We start from the raw sequence: 22462 nt of genomic DNA on the forward strand, positions 1-22462 counted from the left end.
TTTTTTTTTATAACTCGCGAAAGAAAGAATCCTCGCCATATATCTCTCTCTCGAGTAGACCAGTTCCACAATAAATTACACGTAGCTCTAACGACTCTCTCTCTCTCTAATACGAGATCTCAACAAATCACTGTCGTGTGACAAGTCACACGCGTCCAAAACAGGAAGATTTCGCAGCCAATCCAGACAAACGTGCCGCAACGCGAAACGCGAGTTTTGTGAAAATTCGGCGAGTCGGGAGTACGCCTGCTCCATCGCGAAAGGTAAAAATCTAACGGTCTCGTCTCGTAACGCCTTACAATAATTACACTCTTATCGATAATTTCGTCCACGCCCCGCGCTTGCTTTCCTTTTTCCTTCCCCCAATAAATATCTCGGCCTCGTCTCCGTAAATTCCCCGCGAAATTCCTAACGTAACGTATCGTACTTTTTTTTTGTCAACGCCCTATTCTTTCCCCTCGTTTAAAATCTATCGTTTTATGTACTATTTCTATAATGTCTGACAGAGATGTACTCGCACGCTTAACTAATTGAATGTGCCTACGTTTGTATCGTGTGTTTGCTTGCTTGCAACCCTGAGACTACGATTCTACCGCCACGGCGAATCGGTGTGATTACATATGTACAAAGAAAAATGCTCGAAAAAGTATGGGACTTCATAATCCGGCAGCGTACACAAAAATACCTGACGCCTTCTTTTTTTCTTCTCTCTCATTCTCTTTCTTTTTTTCTGTCTCTCTTCAACGCGCACGCGAAAATATCTGCCCTTGTACGCCCTTAAAAAAAAATCTTTCTGCGTCCATCGCGCCGGCACGATTGGAGGGCCTCGAGGGGGTAGCGGTAACTTTGCGACATCAAACTGCGGGAGTTGCACGATTGTTAGTTGATCGGATAAACTTGCGGGGGGAAAAAGCGGGACCAAGTGGCTCAGAAATTAGCGTGAAGAACGGAATTAGGAAGAAGTCGGGTAACTGCGCGGAAGGAAACGGCCTCGCGAAAATTATCCTGATTTGTCTCTCAAATGGAAGGAATTGAAACAATACCGGAAACTTGGAGAGGGGAGGGAGGGGTTGGACGATATCTGTGGATCGACAGAGATATCTTAACACCTGCATCGCGGTTCCTTCAACACGCGCGTTCAACAATACAGGGAGGGGGAAAAAGAAGGAAACATTAATTCTACGGATCTATTCCACGGCGACAGTGGAATCTGCAATGTAATTAGTCCAGTAACGCGAATATCACAGTTAAACGGGAAAGCTCGTAAGCCTTAACGAAAGACAAAGAAAAAAAATGTTGGTGTCGCGTTACACGGAGAATGTCATCGGGGGAGGGGGAGAAAAGCTTTTTTTTTTACATCTTAATGAGCTCGAAATACGTTGACGTACATAACACGGCGAAACACAAACTCTCTGTGCGAAGTAGAGCTTTAGACATTTTGCAATTTTTTTTACGAAATCTTCCGATCTATGCGCATTGCTCGTACAGCGCAGAACGTTCCAGCGATCGCTGGAACGTTCTGTGTCTTACGGATCGTATTTTCGGACGAAAAAAAGGAAAACAAATATTACCGAGACAACGTACGTGACTTTTCCAAAAAAAATATATTTACAAAACATTTTTAAGATAGTTCCAAAAAAAACTTTAGTTATATTCACAAATATTTACTTCAACATCATCTTTTTTTGAAACTGAAATCGAAATCTTTTGTAAAACATTTTTTGGACGGCATTAATTCCCGTACAATATGAAACATTTCGGTAATGACGCAACAACAAGAAGGTTGCAAGAAACATTACAGAAATGTTTCATTATAACGTTTTATTGCAGTGCGCTATACATTTGTAATAATAATGTAACGTTGCTGCAAATATACATATAATAAAACTCCAAAGATACTTGTAATTTTAAAATTTTAAATTTTTTAAGACGTCTTTGTATTTCCCGGGTGTAATAATTTTCTCCATCATTTCAATCATTATCATTTTCAAGAAACAAAAAATAATCAGTTAGAATTTGAAAATCAAATCGGGCGCAACTGTTCGACAGAACGCGAAAAATTCGGCAACTCGGTTTCTGTTTCCTTTTTTTTTTTTTTTTTTTAATTACGTTAGTTAGTCAAGAAAGTAATGCAGATCACTAGAGAAGCGTGAGGAAGAGTGCAACATCGAACCGCAAATTGTTTTCCACGGATTTAAATGCAGAAAGAATAAGGAGAAAGACGCTCGTGTAGCCTAGGCAGAAAATAAGAACAATCAATGGAGAGCAAAGGGACAACGTCGTCTTGTTATTAAGAAGGAAAGTAAACTGCGTGTCCTGACTTTATTGCACTCTCTAGACCCATAACGAAATGTCTCGCGATAAGTACGAGGTCCACGTGCGGCTTTTACCACTTGAGAAAATGATTTTCTAATTAGAAAGATACATATATCACTTTTTTGCCATAAATTTTTATTCTAGTGAACACAAGACTTAAATAAAAGTAATAAATAACAGATAAGAAAGAACTGAATTTAAATTCTATCTTGTTTTTTTTGGCAAATGTCTTTCTAGCTCATCTACCGTTAGCTCTCGCTTTAATTCTAGGAAGTTAAATGAGCATATTTTCCAAGCGAGTGACGGAGTGATTGATAAGTGGAATTGATAAAAACCGCCGTAGACTCGCGACTGAATCGTCAAACGAAGCTCCATGAAACTTATTCACTTTCTATAATATGGCTCTCGTTCTCTCCTAAAAATTCCTCATCGTGAAAGGCAATTAATATAATGTTACGGCGGTGCATCAATGCATCGGTAATATTATGCTCGCTGATTTTCGTAACAATGATAATTAGTGACAACTAGATAATAAAGATCCCTGAATATAATAATAATATTAATTGTATATTAACGTAATAATAATGATCGTAATAATGATTGTAAAAATAATAATATTAATAATTATATATTATAGCAATAATATATTTTCCTGCTCTTTATCTTGTGTGGCACGGGCAAATATAACATAACGCGACCGTTTTAACAACCGGGTAGATACTTTTACCGCCAACGAAAACATGATAATGTGACGATAGCCTAGCCGACAGTTTCCATAAAATATATTTCGAATACAAAGTTCGAATTTTTTTTTGTAGAAACAGCGTGTCTCTCCGATTGAGGAACAATTCAGCCATTCTACCCGCTATCTTTCTTCCGTTCACCTACTCACACTCATTTCAACTTGATCTTGTTTACATTGTACAAAGATGTGTTCTAGAATAATGTACAAAGACATATCTCTACATCGCTATAACTATGGATGTTCAATACAGCTATCACAAATAGATCGATTAATATTACTCGATTTTCTTCACATTTAAGCTATCATAATTAGAGAAGTGCTAATGCAAGAGGCAATATACATACAGATATTTTATGTATATATGTATGTATATAATTATATCGTGTTGAAAACGGAAAGTGATTTGAAATCGCTCCTGCCAGGATACATAGTGTATAAAACAAAAACAAAAAAATAAAAAAAAAACAATTAAGAGAATAGAGAAAATATCATTTGATAACAGTAATTTTGATTGCTGATTCTTAATACCAACGATATTATGGCTACGATGTTAAACACCCACAGTTATTACATCCTTACATAATTACTATGTTCAGTGTAATTGCGATCATGAACGAACGGAAACACTTTATTTGGTAATAAAGCCAATCGATTGGCTTCCACATATGCCTATCCTAAAATGAGTACTTCTGAAAGTCTTCTCGCATCTTGTACTGTTATGTTTCAACATAAAAATTACATGATTCTTTTTTCTTTCCTTCTTCTTTCTTTCCCTCTTTCCTTTTTCTCTATCTTTCTTTCTTTCTTACTCTCTTTCTGTACCTGTAAATGGGGTACTCGAAAAGGAAAGTTTTGGATACTTCGAACGAAGACTACGCATGTCTGCCATTTAGAACGATTCGTGAATCACAACGAAACGTCGGAGACACTGTCCGAACTTCCACTTCTTTCAACGTCCTTTTCGCACGCAAAAAGAAAGAAAAAAGAAAAAAAACCTCACGAGTTTATTTAGAAAATAAAAAGGATCGTAGAAGGACCGGAGGATAACTCCGTTTCTCCCACGCACTTATCACTCACTGGTGTCTTCGACAGCGCAACAGCACACCGAAAAAAACGTGCCCGAAATAATGATGTACAATAACATAATAATCACGTTGGTGGTAAACATCATCAGCTTACAATAAACAACGGCATGATCCTGGCGACGGGCGGTCGAGTTATTAAATTTGCAATTTGACGAGACGTATCTCATCGACAAACATTCTCCAGCATCTCCTCGAAAAGCTTGTTCATTGGTACCTTTCCCGATCTGTACACACCGGACCAGAAACGTCTGACGATTCCATCGGCCTGTCTGAGACTGGGCAGCACTAGTAGCATGTTTTGCGTGACGCGGAGGGCTTGCCCGGGTCTCACCGCCGCCACGCAATCCGATAGAGCATTCAGGATAGAATCTCGGAAACGGTAGAGCGCTTGAGGCTCGTCGGATCTAGCGTCGCTGTTCGCTAGAATTAACGCTTTCATCACGCAATATTCCTCCCGCGTTAAGCCCAACCGCTGGATCCTCTCGATTATTTGTATACACTGTACAAAGAAGAGACAATACAATAAGAAAATTGCACACCGGCGAATCATAAAACATAAATACAATAAAGCAATTTGCCAATTTGTCAGGTTCCCAGGAAGAAATGATCGATCTATAAACGTCGAATTGGATGTCTATAGATATCGAATCGACGTCTGTAGACCGATCACTTCTCCCAGGGTCTCTATTTCATGTAATTGGAAAGAAATATATTCCGTGCGGTCTTAAAGTTACACTATTCTGAATAATTCATTTTTCTATTTAATTATTCATTCGAACATTTATTTTTATATTTGATGGCTAAAAAGATTAATAGTACTAAATATATAATTGTAGATAAGCTTTTATAGAAAATTACTTACGTGCGAATAAAGCTCCATGCAGTGGCAATCACGTGCGAGTTTCTCGTCCAATGTAAAATCTTGCGCAAACCTCAATCTACCGGTATTAGGCATACTTCTCCACGCCAAAGTGAAGGTTATTATTTCAGCCCAGGTGCTCTGCAGAAGTCGCATTTGATCGTTCAGCGCTAAATTGCTGAATCCTGGTATCTGCTTAGCCCAACCTGCAGAAAAATGGATTGAGCGTTCGTTGAACAAAAGAAAACGTCACGTATAATTATTAACACACACACACACGGCCGATAATTACCAATTATGCCGACCAACTCTCGATCGTAGAGATCCGACAGTTGTCCGAGGACTCTCTGATCCATCTCCGGTATACTCGTCATATTGGACACTTGAAGCATATCCGGTTCACAGGCCGTCAAGGCTTCGACCATCTTGTTGTCTGCAAAAGACGGAGACACGGTGTGCCTCTTTGTTTAAATTGCCCTAAGGCAAGGCGATAAATTAAATGGCACTAAATTAGTAAACGCTGATAATGAAAATTTAACGCTGTAAACGAAACTCTACAAGCATTATTAAAGAAATAATGAGATGTGATAAATAAGCAATAAATGCGAAATTAAAATAAAAGGCCAATAATGGAAACGATAAATTTTAGAAATCGTAGAAAAATACACGGTAATGATAGCTTACTTATCGTTTCAGTAGAACCTGCCGACGCTACGTTAGCTTGAAACAATGAATGACGAAAGATAAAGTTAATGTACATTACGACCATTCACATAACAGTCTTTTAAAAGAGGGAAAATCTTTATCTCCAATAGAGATCTTTCCTTATTGTATGAATCGAGATGAGATACGATACGAGTATGACGCGAAACTGCATTAATGTTAAATTAAGGCAAGTACCCTCTAGCGTGGTATTCTTGACGGCCGGCGTGTAAGGATCCGTGGATCTTCTGTACTTTTGTCGACCGCCTCGAACGCGATCCAATCGGACGCCTTCCTTCAGCATTCCCTGCCGCAAACATTTCTGAAATCTACACGCCTGGCACGCTTTACGTCTCCGTTTGTTTATCTCGCACTCGCCGTTCGCCGGACACGTGTACTCGATGTTTCCTGTAAAATTACTCGCTATTTTATCGTAATATACACAGTCTACTGTCCCAGATAACACCAATCGGTCTTCAGACCTATGATTACAAAAGGCCACACGTGCGGCCAAATATTCCGTTTAGGAGTAACTATATACACGTGTGTATATATACGTATATACAAATATCACACGATCGAAAATGCACATTAACGTAGTCCTTGGTGCTATCTGGACGAATTATTGCGACCCGTTACGGAAATCGATAAGCCGACTTACCTTGTATAGTTCTCTTGAAGAAAGCCTTGCACGCCTCGCACGAAGCAACCCCGTAATGGAAACCGCTCGCCACGTCGCCGCAGACAAGGCAAAGCCTCCTGGGTATCATATCTTCTTCCTTAACGCCGTCCTGCAGAAACGACAACAATTCTTCCATCTCACAGCAGTTCGAATATAAATCATCACTAATATAAACTCATTGCCCGCGGAGAAATGTTATCGCGACGCGATCACTCACCTCTGGAGTTCCCAACGGCTGCGTCGTCGAGGAACAATGATGCATCTCTGGACTCTCGGGACTACCGTTGCTATCGCCGTAATCCGTCGCGATGTCTAATTTTGTGCATATCGACTGAAAAAAAAAATATCATTGAAATAATAATTAACACAATATAACGTGAAGAAACGCGATGAAAGATGTACTTGAAGAAATATGCGAAGCATTTGATTGAAGAAATAATTAATACTCGTACAATACAATGTGAAGAAATACGATAAAAGAAAAAATATGTAAAAAAAATGCATAAAAACTATATAAAGAAATATAATTGAAGTAAAAACAAACACAATACAATATGAAGAAATAAAAAAAGATATGGATAAAAAAATTTGGATGAAAAACATGTAAAGAAATATACGAATAAATATGTGAAAAAATGTGATTGAAGTAAAAATTAATACAATGTAATTAACAGTATAATAGATAACTATAATGAGTAAAAAATTAAAAAGTTCTAAGATTTTCAAAGAAATTTCTATTTTTTGCAATATATTCCTTTCACGACAAGAAACAAGAATTGACCGCAAAGATTATCAATTTGCATCGCGAATATTATTTTGACAAAGAAAATTCTTGAAAATCACGAGGAATAAGTGTACATTCCTTGTATATAATTTAAAAAGTTGTGTTATATAATTAATACTAGCATGATAATGACAGGACAGCCTACGTTCGTTACGAGGTATTGAGAAGTTCTAAACAATACCTCCTGATGCTGAAGAGTCGTGGTTGGCGAACACACTTGATAATTTTGCGTGGGCGTCGTTGGATTATCGATTTCCTGCTTGATGTTGGGCATCGTCCTATTATTCCCGATCATGCTTTCCGTGGTAGCATCAGACATCATACAGACCTATTAGGGGTAGAAGAGAAGAAGAAATGTATAGACTTTCCGAGGCAACACACTATCCATCGTTAGCCGCGATCGCGGATGTCTCTATATATTGTCGCAACGGTCGTGAAAACGGCGAATCCTTCGGCGCAAAAATACGCGAGAGATTACTCGCCGTCCTCTCTCTCTCTCTCTGCAGTCGGGGCTGTACTTCTTTTTTGCGCCTGCTATATTTAAAGCACGGCCAACGCCTCGAGCATTTTTAGAATTGACTTCAGAGAATTCGCGGTATACCCACCATCCGATATACCCCCGGCACGATCGTCACTCTCCTCTCCACCCTCGGACCACCCCCTTCGCGGATTCTATCGTGCAATCGAGTAGGTACACGCACAAATCAGATTCGTCGGGAAAGCGCAAAAAACTGAGAACCACTATCGTTACAAACTGCGTGTAAACACTATCCTGCACGAGCACGGGATACGATTACCCGAAGCATACACTGCACGATTGCTGACTCGACGGTAATTCTAGTCGCTGATGTTTAAGACGTCGATGAAACTTCGATTCAAAACATAAATTGATTTCCGTTTTTGTTTGTATCACTGAAAACATTTCAGATCCCCCGATTAATCAGTTTCTGCGTTATCGCAATGTTTTAAGTCCAAAAATAGAATCTGGAATTAAATCCAAAGTACATTTGAATCAGAACTTTCTAATTCACGAAAAATATTAAACACGCGGCGCGATTAAATGTTAATAAAATTATTAAAGATTTGACAAAGTACTCATTTTTTATATTTGAAACTGATGACAGCGTGTAAAAATCGGTCAGGCAATTCTTAGCTTTCAGTACGGAGTATTTAAAGAAAACGAATTCGTTAAAAAAAAAATTAATTTCTCGCAAGTAGATCGAATTAAAGTACATACATGTATAAAAATTATCTTATAATCTCTGATGTAATAAAACGATGCTATTCGAGGCTGGATACGCGAGATAACTGCGCCCTAGATTAGGGCGCTGATGAACAAAGTAACGGTGAAAGGATTGCATAAGTCCCCTTTCTCCTCTCCCTCCCATCCTGTTCGACATCATGTGTCGTGTGCCGGCGGAAAGCGAGACTCGCAGACGGAAGGGAGCGAGGCGCAGCATCTAGTCGACCTTGAACTTGATTTTTTTTTTCAGATGCGAACTCTCGCACGCTTCCATTCGACAAAGACCCGAGATATGGCACATCCGACGCCGGTTTCGCATTCGAATCCTCGCGAAAACTTAATCAGAATTTTCATCCTCTCCCCTCCCCCTCCCATCCCGAGACGTTTTGCATACAAGAAAAAAGCCAATCGTGATTTCGATTCGCGCGCGCTCCCGTGGATTACAATTGTGACCGAAGCGAACCTTGGAAACGAGACGGAATTTAACGCCGCGGAATTCAGGTCTGCGGAGAACGTGGTGTAAATTGCTTGGTACCACACACGTCCGTTTAACTCTTTTTCATCTTCTACGAAATACGGGGAGGAGGGGGGAGCCCCCTCGCTCTCCCTCAATCGTATAGTGTCAATATGGCAAGACCGATGATCTCGGAGCTAGCGATCCCTTCTGCACGTCGCGGGCATAAATCTAAAGTAGAGGGTCGCCGGATACGGCTAAAGCAAGCTTATTTAGCGCGGAACGTCGGTGCAACCGGTCCTATACGTTTGTTCCAATATATTCTAGCGGGACAGGTTGCACGCACCACAGGGGAAAAGGGTTGCGTAAGTGTTCTCTCCTCCCTCCGCGCGCGTTCGAGCCGCACGTTCGATTGAGAGCTCGAAAGGCGGACATGGGGAAGAGAAGAGGGGAGGAGGAGAGGAAGAGAGAGAGAGAGAGAGAGAGAGAGATAGGATAGAGATTGTGAGAGAAAAAGATGTGCCTCGCCGGCCTTGAACTTGACTTTTCTGCGAGAGAGGCGAGAAGCTGCCGCGTTCGCGAAGGCCGCGGTGCCACGCCATCGCAATTTTAGACGCCGAGCGCCGGCGGAAACGGCCGACAACGACGGCCTTGGGCCTCTCAATCTCGTTTTATCTCGTTTTATCTCCTCCTCTGTCCTACCTTCCTGCCTATACGTCCGTGACTCCCCGTTCCGCTGTGCGCGCCGACGCGACGCGACGCGACGCGACGCGGCGCGACACGATCCCGACGACGCTATTACCGACAACTTAGCACCCCACTTTTAGAATATTAATATACTTAATTGAAGAGAGGCCGGTTCTTCCTCAAAAAGAAATGAACGAGGTGAAACGAGGTGCCTGGACTAGACAACACGTTTATCGTAAGAGAAAAAGAGCAAATTCCAGCAATTGAAAACATAAATTTAAAAAATTAGATCCAAAGATCCTCCGAGGTTACGGAGCTCCATTTTCACCCCAATCAGGGAAATTCTCTCAACTCGATCTTGATTGAAATTAAAAAAAAATTTGCTAATTTTCGTACAATGAAAATTTAGAATTGACATTTGATAACTTTGGTATTTTTTATACAAGAAATTCTACAAGCTTCTGACAAGACTAAGTCGCGGAAATGATGGCACGCACGAAAGAACACAAACAAGACGCAGCGCAACAAAAATGTATACAGAAATTTCTCAGTCCGCTATTTCGCGAGCGAGGACGAGGAAAGCCCATCGTTAATTTCAATGTAACCAACGGTCAATCGGAAAGTGAAGATTAATTGCGGGCTGAGCTTGCGCGCGATAACACGGGGGAATAAATAAGAGATTTTCATTAAGCCTCCCCCGCTCGAAATTGCGATTGCGACGCCAGTGATTCTTATGTATAGCTCTTACGTACCACAAATATGAAAAAAAATCTCCCTTTCTCGCGCATCGTCGACGAGATGAGTCAGTTTCTCTTATCATCATCACGCTGACGTTGCTATAACAAGTAATTAATTTCCAAAGTTATCGCGAAAAGAGGGAGAAGCTAAGCGATAGACATTGATTTTGAAAGACCGTGGCGCTCGCAACACCAAGGTTTCTTGAACTTTACGCTCTCGTTGCACTCGTCCGCGATCGTCCCCGATGGTGAAGATGATTGATAAATGTGCACCGATACATAACGATCGAGCGGAACAAGCGGGCGAGCGCGCGCGCACTCGGTATCGCCTACGCTGCACAAATTAAGATACGCCGCGATTAACATCGGTCAATAAACAGCTCCCTATCTGTTGCCAGGTGCGATATCGGCCGATATAGTGCACAATTCACATAACAGTCGCATAACGCAGTTAACTTCCCGCCCCCCCCCCCGCGTTGCGTGCACGCCTGAATCGACATCGACGGCCGTTCGCGCGGAATTGCATAATGAAGCGCGTCTGACATAACAGCGGACGATTTTCAGGAACGAGTTAAGGCAACTACCCGGTAGTTACGATGAGCGTGATAACGGTAAACAATTTTCAGGAACAAAGCGAAACTCTCTTGTCTGTTGTTAGATCTTCCGTTTCGTGAAAAACGGCTAGCACGCAAAGCCATAGAAGTGTCAGTCTTTTTTTTCCTTTTTTTTTTTTTTTTGGAGAAAGAAAAAATCTTGGAAAGGACTGGCGCGGCTCTTCTAGACTCTCTTCTCTGCGACGATCAGACCGACTTATTTATATTTTCACATGCTTTTGCCGCAGCATTGAAATCCCGCGAATGTGTCGATATTTCGCAACAAGTCGACGGACGTTATCTGTGAATTATTATAATTGTCCCGCTCGCGCGCGCTTGCGGTCGGAATATCGCGAGCGTATGCATACGTAGGTGGTTACGGAATTAGAATGCGAAAAGAGAGCGGATCGATTCCCCGAGGATGAAGACCCTGGGTCGCGGTCAAGGCCGGGGCCTTGGCGGGAACTACGCTCCGATTTCGCATCGATCTTATCCAATAAAAATAGCGCGATAACGCGGCCGTGTAATATCACAGTATTAAAACAGCCAGCGAGAAATAACCCCGTCGAGTGGATATCGGCTTCCGTCGCCGTTGAATCATTCAAGGCTTTGGGTCTTTAAGAGAGTCTAGAAATTCTAAGAGAATTTAACGCGTTTCGCTATAATATCTCATCACGTTTTTTAAATTGCAGCTTCACTTACAATATTCATTAAAAAAAAGGAAAATAAGTAGTATAAATTCCGTCAAGCTTGGATCCATATATAACACCTTTATATTACAACAAAATTCATTAAAAATTATAATTTCATTTATAATGCGATACATATGTATGTATGGAAACAAAAAATAAGCAGATATATCATAAATCTTGTACACTCCTGGGACCATTTAACTGCGCACATTATTTTAAAAGATGATTAAAAAATTTATAAGGATTTCGATCGTTATAATACATGTGTAAGGCCTCATTTTCCTTCATCTTACAGTTGTTAATTATTAAGACTTCTACGTATTATTTATTGCAGCAAGGCTTTTTTTACATGTGTCGTGGGATCTGAGGAGAGGAGATTCTCGTCGACATAAAGAATGATAAATGGGATTCAGGTAAAGTCGAACGAATCCACGGTAAACGGATCAGCCGAGAGGTAGGCCTTGCCGATCAACGGAACAACGGCGGCAGCACGGTGTGCCGAGAGTCGTGTATCGCTCTAGTGGGGAAAGATAATAATCGCTCTCCGGAGCGAGATGCTCGGAGGGGAGTCAAGTTTAAGGCCACGAGACGTCGATGACGTCACCTGAGACAGAAAGAGAAAGAAAGAGGTGCAAATCCTAACCTTGGACAATGCGCGAAATAGATCGGTAGACAGGTACGACTTCCCGATTTCGGCTCCGAGATTTTAAGCCGGAGTTGAAGAAATACCGCATTAAAAAAAGTAATTATTACGATTCGATGAAAAAGGAAGGATATTCCTATGCTGCGCCGTTAACACTGGACGCTATTACGCAAAAATTAAAATTTAAGATGCAGGGTGTGCCGCTGACACATTATCTGGCTATAAGTATAATCTAGCTATAAGTATATCATCTTTTTTTTGTTCAATTTTTATGAATCGACTTATTTTTGCTGCAGTTCACGCCAACAACGTCTAGATAAAAAGAATTCAGTGGTTGCTCGTTCCGCACGAGTCTGCATTTTTGCGCATGCACACACACACACATACAGAGAGAGAGAGAGAGAGAGAGAGAGAGAGAGAGAGAAGAAAAAGAGATTCGCATGATAAAACACAGATGAGAAACTAAACTCACGTAACAAAGACGTTCGTGTTAATCCGCGTAACCCTTTTTTTCTTAATGTCTCGATTACACGTCCTCTTTTTTCGCCTACTTTCTCAGTTCTCTCATCCCGTTCGATTTCGCCTGCCTCTGACAATGAGAGATATTGCAGAAATCTTGCGCGCTTGGCTCGTATTTTTATTTCCATTTAAATAAGCGGAGTAATTTTTTCTTAAATTCTTTTAATAACGAGTATTATATCTCCTTTTTCCTCCTGATTATTAAATCTCCGGACGATCAAGCGGAATATGCGCGCGCCTACTCTATCGCGGATATCTCTATCCGTGAATATCTCTTTCGGACGCATGGACGCGCGAGTGCATCGGCGCGCGTCAGCGATCGACGACGATCGCGCGGTGCACGTGTATCACGTAACGACGACCTTCGCATTGCTACTCTATCACGACCACGTTCCGCTTCCTACCCGCGAGCACTTGTTTATGCGCAACTAGCGCGGTGTGTCGTAATGTCTTTTTCAATAAACCTGCAAGAATTTCGCGCCCAAGCGTTCCAACGCCAATCCACCTTGCCGCTTAATTAATTACGTTGCTCTTTTCCAAGTTATTATCATATCGATGGACGTAATCGATTTATCGGATAAAATCGGAAATTAAATTATGTAAACTCGAGAAGTAGTGCTTTTTATCAATCGAAACCATTCCAATTAGATTTCAATAGAAGTGGGATTTTTTCAACCTCTTTTTTTAAAAGAAAAAAAATCTAATCAGTAGGTGCCAACAAAAAATTCACAGATAGAACGGTAATATGTTTACAATCGATTAAATATTTTTTTACAATTATATAATTTGTATATTACATAAAATGTACAATTTTTTACATGCTCAAGATTAACGTGAACGTGCATTTTAATGCGCAATTTTAATACGATATCTTTGAGCCATATGTTTCGCAAATAAATTGTCAAGCCAATGAAATATAATGTTGTCAACATAAATGCATATATTTTCGTTGTCATGCCAGATGACTACGAAGCGCGATAAGGCAGTTTATAAATTTTACATCGCGATCAGTATGCCGATTTTCGCATGGCCGGAAAAATTCGAGGCTCCGAAAATATCCGTTGACGCAACTCGCGCAGCGAATACTGTTCTTCTATCAAGCCTTGACCGCGCGCGCCCGGCACGCCCGCTTCTGTTACACGATTTTATTTTTATTCCAGTTGTAATTTACATATGCCGTTTGTGGTGAACGAGCCATATCGTTTAAGAAGACCGTCGCGAAATTACTAAATTATACAGCCCCGGAACACGTGTCGCGCTCTCTTTCGAATTTAAAGGAAAATCGAAAACCGTCACTTTCTGACCTTAGACGATCGGTTTCGACTTACGAATGAATTGAGAAGGGATGACGAGTCACTTTCATTAACCGCTCGGGCGACGCGGATCGTCGCGGATCTCATTGTCAGTCACGCTATTGCTCGCATATTCCATACACGAGAACGGTGACGCGAATTCCTCGTTTAACCCCTTGTCAATTCGGCAGCGCGACGAGACGAGCAGCGTCCGTCGGCTGTCGGAATCGTTATCGCTCGAAAGTGTTGAGGCCGGCGAAGAGTTCAAGTACGCACCTAAAGAGATTAAGACGCCTCTCTCTTCCTCTCTCGTGACGCGCGCGCGGCGCGGCGCATCGAAACGCTAAACAATATCGGCGATAACGTGAGCGTGATATTCCACAGCCACGCTACCCGTGACGCCTCACGCACGTGGAATTGCGTAAGGACTCGCCGCCGAGCACATTCAGTTCGCGGTTGCGTGTCCAGCCTCTGAGAGGAAAACCGTGTCGAGAGTCGCTCTCGAAAGCGCGGCATCTCACAATCGAAACGCGCATCATAGGTAAAGGAGGTATTGTCTCGTAACAGTAATAGCGCAAGCCGATGACGCTTTTTTCAGGTACAAATAACTTTTCAGAGGTATAACTGCCAGCCGATTGCGGCGGCGATTGAGGCTGATTTATGCAACGACGACACACTCAGAGGATTATTGATTTGCACAGTAAGAGTCCTGTTCTAATCTGGAAAAGGACTGGAGAATCGGAGAACTACTCGTAATTTTGTATTCCGCTCAGCGACGCACGTGCGAACCCCACAATTGGGCCTATTAAATACGTCATCTACATCGCGCGATCTCGCAAAAATCTTTAATTGCTCGACACGCCGGCGCTTCCTTCGCGAATAATTTTTTATGTGTGCGACAGCTGCTAGTCGATTAAACAAAAACGAAAGATTTCCAAGTTCCTCCCAATACCTAGTCCGAATATTTCCTTCTCTTTTGCAAATTGTAATTATTAAAAAATCAACGTTCGAAGATCTATTGCTTTCAAGGATGATTTGTACAGTTTACAGAATTAATGAATTTTTTATTTACAGGATTTTTATTACTGCGCCAAAAAAATGAAATTTTTTACACTGTTCAGAAATAAATTTTCCACATAAATAAATATGATTAATTTTTTAACGAGCAAAAATTGCTAAAGATAATCTTCTTGTGGTCTTCCAGTAGGTTTCTCATTAGTTATTTTCGAGAGTTTTCCTCAAACGAGCATTAAGCTCTACTCGTTACGTAAACATTACGAACGGATAGATGTAATACATAATACAAAAACCTTTGTAGCAGAATAGTACATCGTTCATTCTTGAAATAAATCTCGTCGTGATTTTCCGTTAAAAAGAAAATAGATTGTTGACAGATACTCAATTTTGCCGCTCACGACTTCGTTCTACTCGACGTCATCGAAAGTCAAACGTAGTATTGACAACTTCGTATGGAAAGTGTCGGCAAGATAAGATTCCGCTTTGCAAAACATGAAATTTAAACGGTAATTGAGAAGCAAATATAAACTAAGTTTCTTTTTCTTTCTTTTACATCGCCGATTATTCAAAAGCCATCGGTGCGCGGTCACACTTTCGCGCGGTGAGTATAGGAAGATCTGATTCCCTTTGATTCACCCAAATCACCGTAAAATTTTGTGGTTGAGGTCACCCGGCCGGGTCACCCGGCGGTTTCGGAAACGCGTGTGTACATAATAGCAAAATAAAGCGTGAAGTACCCGAGTGTGTGCGCGTGTCGTCAACAGCCATAAATCTCCGACTCACGTAAGCGACGTAATTGATCTAGATGACATCGGGCATTCTTTTGCACCGTCTCTCCTTATCGTCCGAAAAGATGCGCGCGTGCACCGCTGCAAGCCGCCGGTTGCCTTAATTTCTTTATCGCGAAGCACACGTGACTGTTGCATGTATCGGCGATGCACTCGCACAAATGTCGGATGTTCCGACTCTTCTCGTTACTCGGGTCTCGTTCAATTTGGAAAAATTGATTTTCTCCCCGAACGTTAATTAATTGCTGTCGAGCGTTCATCATCAGCTGTGCCGCCGACCGATTCGCGCGCGAGGCGAGCAAACAAAGAGCTGAAAACGAGCCGAGCAGAAACGAGGAAGAGGGAGGGGGAAAAAAACACGAGTTTTACGACTTGCGAATTTTACGAGGAGAAAACTCGTAGGTATAACACCGGGGCGAAAGCAGCTAGCCACCGCACGCGCCTCGTGCGAGCGCGATCACAACAAACGATGTTTTTCCCCGATTGTTTTTGGAAAGCCGCACGCTCGCAAAAACACTTCAATTATCGCCGGGTGGATGAATTTCGGGGCTGTCCTCGCGCACACCTGTACCTCGGCACGTGCAACGCGCGAGGACATACCCCCGATTACTCAATTTTCCTTGAAAGCCTGGGCCACGGCCGAGGGCTCGGCTGTCCCGTTGTCAGAGGGATTCCCGCGAGACCAACAAACTGGCGAGCGTGACGAAAATTAGTCGCGAGACTCTGGACAAATTATCTAACAGCCCGACAGGTTGTGTAACGTAACGACTGACTCGTCACGAGACAGACGAGGGCTTAGGTAATGCACATTCGCACCAATTAAAAATATATTAATGTAAAAAAATATTGTTCACACACGATTCTCACGCGAACGTCCATCGTAAAACGGACTGTTAGATTTACACCGGTTTTTTTATTATTTTTTTTTTAACGGAATGAGGAAGATCGCGCAAAAAATCCGTCAACCGTAGGAAAATTATGAAATCGCGCGCTTGATAGCATCAATAATTGCAGGGCGTTTGTGACTCAGCAAAATACAAGCCTCGATTAAGTTGATTTTGCTCCGCAAAATCTGCGAAATGGAGCAAACAAAGTGACGGAGTAACAAATCTCTAGTTTCTTTTTAAAGGCGCGCAAACCTGCGACATTCAATCGGAGAAGATCGAAAGTGCTTCGAAAGTGTAAGATTACGCGATCGTTGCGCAACGTGCGCGTCACGTAAACAAAGCCACGAGATCGCGCAGGAAGAACGAAAAGGAGATAAAAAAAGAGAAAGAAAGGGAAAAAAGACGGAGAGGCAGAGAAAAAAAGAGAGAAGAAATCGTTGGATGCCGTATAACGCGTACGGCACTTACCACGTCGTACATCCACGCGTCCATGGTCTCGCCCTCGTCCCACGCGACACACCGAAAAATGCACGCCGAGTCTCCGTTTTCTCACGCGTGCACCACCTCCTCCTCTCGTCCGCCAGTCGGGACTAACCGTTCGGCACCGCTCGTCCGTCCGAATCGGCCCCGCCGTAACGTCCTCGCGTCGCGTCACGTCGCGGCGCGAGCGAGCGCGCGCCGCCCGCGCAATACAAAATATCGCCGCCGCCGACGACACACGATGGGCGCGCACCGACGACGAAGAGAACGACGACGACGACGATGATGCCACCGTAACCACCGACGTTCACGGCAACGCGCGCCGTACGCGACTGAAGGCGCTAAACAGCATCGGCGGCGTTAAGTGAATCCGCCGAGCGCGGCGATGCGATGCACGGGACGGAGGTGGACCGGCGGCGATGCGGGACGGAGGCCCCGGAGCGGCCGCGCAGCTGCGCCGCCGCGTATACGTCGACGATGCGTCGAAATACGCACATACATACGTCAGGCCCGATCTGGATTTTTCGCGAGGTCCTCCCGCCCAATGAGGAAAACGAAGAAATTTAGGAATGCGAGATGACATCCTGACGAACAATGTGAGGACCGAAATAAAATACCCCGAAAAACATTTAGAGTCCAGGATTGCCTTGTCGGGCAGATTGCATCTCGAGATACGTAGGAGTTCCGAAATATTCCGAGTAAATACAACTTCGTCGCCGCTCATCCTCGTTTTTACTCCCGATTGCCGCGAACCGATTCCAACTTTTCGGTTGGCAAAAAAACATAAGGGAGTAAGTGTTCCACCGAGGTCGAATCGGTTGTCAGTTCTCTGTTATTATAGTTCTCGGAAACTACAATATTGTAATGTACGTAATTCGATATCAACTTTTGCTCATAAGCTTTTTTATTACCCAAAACTTGTACATCTATTTGGAAGAATCGCGCTACATTGAGAGGAGAGAGCGGAAAATGTAATGGATTTTATTGGCTGTACTGTATCGTGTTGTCTTCTCACGTTACTTAGAATGATACATGTAATTAGGCACCAGATGAGAAAAATTACAGAGCAAACTCTATAGATTCTATACAAAATAATGCGTTTACACCCAGAGATCGTTACATCATGTATAATAGAAATATTCAAGAATACTTTTATGCTAATAAAGCACTGACTTTGTTTATACATATGTATATAATGCCGATGTGTTAAGATAACGGATAATATATAGTATATATTACACAACATTATCATATTGTTAAGATACAATAAGATGCAATAACATTGTCCCTTTTCATGTGACACCAGAAAAATTTTCAGATCTGTGTCTAAACTCATTTATTCATTTTGCACTTGCTTGTTCTATGCATTAATTTTTTTTATTGTGTCTTATAGCGTTTGCTTCTTATAAAGTTTGCGCTGCAAACAATAACGATGTTACGCTGCATTATGTAAAGTAACGATGGCTCTTAATCTGAAATAATATCTACCGTTGTGCAGTTGCACCGTATTGGGCAATCATACCGAGGTATTTTCATCTTATCATATTTTATCGATAAGACGACTGTCTCGAACTGAAAACATACCGGTTTTTTTTTTTACGCAAACGTTGCGTGCAATGTCGTTTTGGATAATATCATGGTCACGGGCAATCGGTCATTAACATTGCGGCCCCCGTATCACCTTGATACGCAGCTCGCGTTTTATCGTGCCAACTCGAAGCGGCTTTTTCACGTATATCTATATATGTTGATTTATATCCTCTTTTCTCTCTCTCTCTCTCTCTCTCTCCTCTCTCTGTTTCTTTGCTCTCTCTCATCTGTACACCAAGCTCCACCCTTTCCGAGAAGCGAGGAAGTAACAGACATTCGCAAAATATTTTCCTAGACTCTAAATAAATATATTTAGAGGTATATTTGTATGTTAGCGTTGCTTAGATAAATTTTCTTTTATACGTGCGTGTAAAAATGTGTATTTACAAGCATGCAATTTTCATATATACTAAACAGCTAAAAATTATGTTTCTATTTATTAGCAAAATGTGTCCCGCGCAAAATTCGCTGATCTATAATAAATAAAAAAAGACGTATCCTCAGTACTTCAAGAAGCTGTAAAATTTCTACAAGATTCATATTTACGAAAAATTGTCCCGATTCCGTTTCTATACTCGATCGTAAAGTTCGCACGTCGTACAGTCTCTCGGAATCTGTGCCTCGGAGATACCCGAATTGGCATTTACGTACCGGGACGGATGAATTGAATTTTCCCTCGCGGCAACGCGGGTGTAAGATCGATCGAGCGAAACACTCCCCGTCGTGCCCGTCGCGCCGCGCGTCGCGCTCGAGGATCGCTCCCCCGGAGAAATCGCTCTCTCGTCGGTCTCGCAAAACGAGAGCGCGCGCGGCGTCGACCTCGGTACTTGATACGTCACTGGCGTTTCAGACGCGCCAATGTGTGTATATCACGACGGTGATAGGTGAGTGGGTGGCGGGGGCGATGGAAGGCAACGGCGGCGGCGGCCGCGACGGTCGCAGAACGCGGCGGGGTAGTACGAGGGGGCGAAGGGGGACGGAGGGGATGGAGACGTCGGTGGCCTTGAACTTGACTGCCGTCGCTTTTTGCGCACAGCCGCTGCGTCGCCCGCCCAAAACAGCCCACCGGCGTAGACACGTCGGACCTCGTGCGTCTACCCGACGATGACGACGAGGACGACGACGTCGTCGCGCCGTCGTGAGGGATCTTTCTCAGACGTATTTATTCTTCGAATTAGAGTAAGGGTATAAAGCGACATGTTTAACGATCCATTCAACAAGTTAAGATCTAAGACTCGAAGGTCACGTCTAATAAATCTGCTTCAGCGTAAACGAAGTCGCTCATGAAACTTCAGATATCAATCAAAATGTTTTTCAATGAGTAGCCTATTTAAAAAAGAAAATTATCTATTTTCTCGTGCTTCTCGTTATCTTTTTCCGTACGTTGTTGTGTCATTGATTGCATTTTCATTTAATTAAAACCGGCTTGCTCGTCCCACGTATTAGCATATCTAATTTTATGTTATATATAATCGTATTTCGATACTTAGAATTCAGTCTAGCAGTTTTATTACGGATTCTCTCCTTTTTCGATTTATATCTGAGTCCGCGCTATTTATCGGGTGAATTAAAAATCATACTTGATACGCAGCAGACTCGAGTCGATCGATACGAGTACAGGTCAATGTGCTCGCGGTAACTTTTCAATATCTTGTTAACTCTTATCCAGAAGAGTTCAATAAACTTTCTCCGTTAAGAAACTCTCAGAGTAATTCTTTAATTTCAGATGGCCAATATTAGAATTATTTCGATATAAAAAGTATATATTGAATATTTCATAATTTACTTAAATTACATATCGTTATTCTTTTAAGGCGAAAAATCCAGAATTTTTTCTCCAACGTTCAACAAAGAGAAGATATCCTATACATCGTAAAAAATGTATTCACAAATTTGAATATTTTCTTTGATCTTACTTCAGCATTTTTTTACTTTTATGCTTATACATTTTTTCACAAAAGTATTAAGTGAGAATATTTATACCCAGAATAACGGAAATAATCGATTTATATAAAAAAATTATATACGGTTCTATTCTAAGAAAAGTGCAATTGCAAAATGAGGTCATCGATTCTTTCCATTATTCTCCATATAAAAGTACTAAGGTAAAATTAAAAGAGAGTGAATACACTGACTGACATAGGCTTTTTAAAGTTTTATATGCCGGCAACTTTGCTACGAATAATGAATCGCACGAGCACCGTGTGCTTGTAATTATATACATTATACCTGTTCACGCAAAGCAAGTAAAAATTATTTTTACGATAAGTGCTTTTGAAGCACTATCTCTACGGAAATGAATTATATAGATTACTAGAACTACATAGATTACATCACATTATATAGAATAATAACTGTAGTAATATAGCAAATAACAATTGCAATAATAGATTTTTCAGCGTCTTTTATGTATAAGATAAAAAAATAATTTCGAAGTTTATTTTTAATTTTTTTTTTCCTCAAATGATTTTGGACAATTTGAAGAAACTTCACATGATGTACTTATTAATTATGTCATAAATGTTAATCATTTAATGCGTTAAACGTTGTAGATCATATCTCACTTATCTCACATCTAATTTTTGTTAAAAATATTAGTAAGATATTTAATAAAATTTGACGATATTTCTTAAATAGCGTACATGACTAAAATCTAGATCTTAAAAGATGTTTGGCCGGCAATTAGACTATTCATATTTATTACTTCTGCGAAAAAAGATTAAATTCTATTGAGCGAAGTACGATATACGATTAAGTGACTCAGAGAGATCGCCGGTTTGCGATAAGAGATTTACCGCGTTCGAAGTAAGCAAGAATTCCTCCGATATCGCGAAACGGCGGACGTGATGAATGATTAGTGGGACAGGGGAGCGGGTCCGCGGCCTCAAAAGTTCATCGACGGGGAAAAACAAACGCGAGTCGTTGCCGGAGTCAGCGGACACGTCGGGCGAGTCGTCGTTTCAGGCTTCAGCGTACGCGATGCCGACGTTAGGGTTGAGGTAGGTAGACCTCGCGCGAGCCGCGCGGGATCGATATAGCACTCTCGCTTTCTCGCGTTCCCGACGACGACGTGTCGTATGTGAGAGCGATGACGCGCGCACGTGCCCGCGTGTCTGAAAACGTCGCCGGGCCGGGGACCGGCGTAATTTCGGCGAGTTCAATTTCCAACGTCGCGACACATCGCGGGGGGAACGGAGAGACAGACAGACAGACAGACAGACAGACAGACAGACAGACAGACAGACAGACAGAGAGAGAGAGAGAGAGAGAGAGAGAGAGAGAGAGAGAGAGAGAGAAAGGGACAAAGGAAGGACCAGAAGTAGAAATACGTTTTTGAAATGTGATTTGTTGTCAAAGATATTCCTTTATGCCTGTATTCAGATTTTTAAAGTCCAACTTCAAATACTTCTTAATTTTCTCAAAAATTAACAAAATAAGTATAAAAATTTAAAGTTTGAACAATTAATTACTTGTTATTATAATAGATTTCAAAGACAGGAGAAAAATAGTTAAATATTACATTAATATTTCAGGATTAATAGGTTCTTTTCCAATCCCTTAAAGAAAAGTATTACTGAACTACTGGCCAAAATATTACTGGCAGTAATTTACAGTAATTTATTACTGAATATCTTTCAGTAGTTTCAGTAATATTTTTCTAAGTATT

At 41.7% G+C, this 22462-nt stretch overlaps 1 protein-coding gene across 3 annotated transcripts in view; it reads right to left on the bottom strand.

The window, feature by feature from the left end:
- Window positions 1-1661: 1661 nt before the first annotated feature.
- LOC105455302 (steroid hormone receptor ERR2) overlaps window positions 1662-22462 on the bottom strand; it is a 22291-nt gene continuing 1490 nt past the window's right edge. The window contains exons 1-9 of one of the 3 annotated variants that reach the window (XM_011698525.1): window positions 17194-17339; window positions 7355-7501; window positions 6607-6720; window positions 6369-6498; window positions 5906-6115; window positions 5690-5725; window positions 5298-5438; window positions 5009-5211; window positions 1662-4645 (exon numbers count right to left, since the gene is read on the bottom strand). In XM_011698525.1, the coding sequence (XP_011696827.1) occupies window positions 4310-4645; window positions 5009-5211; window positions 5298-5438; window positions 5690-5725; window positions 5906-6115; window positions 6369-6498; window positions 6607-6720; window positions 7355-7501; window positions 17194-17217 (1341 nt within the window). In that variant the 5' untranslated portion in view covers window positions 17218-17339 and the 3' untranslated portion in view covers window positions 1662-4309. Of the gene's footprint in view, window positions 4646-5008; window positions 5212-5297; window positions 5439-5689; window positions 5726-5905; window positions 6116-6368; window positions 6499-6606; window positions 6721-7354; window positions 7502-17193; window positions 17340-22462 lie in introns of those variants that run through there. The other 2 variants (XM_011698526.1, XM_011698527.1) reach the window with 2 other exon arrangements.

This window comes from Wasmannia auropunctata, unplaced genomic scaffold (genome assembly GCF_000956235.1).
Source record: "Wasmannia auropunctata unplaced genomic scaffold, wasmannia.A_1.0 LD335903.1, whole genome shotgun sequence".
Taxonomy (NCBI): domain Eukaryota; kingdom Metazoa; phylum Arthropoda; class Insecta; order Hymenoptera; family Formicidae; genus Wasmannia; species Wasmannia auropunctata.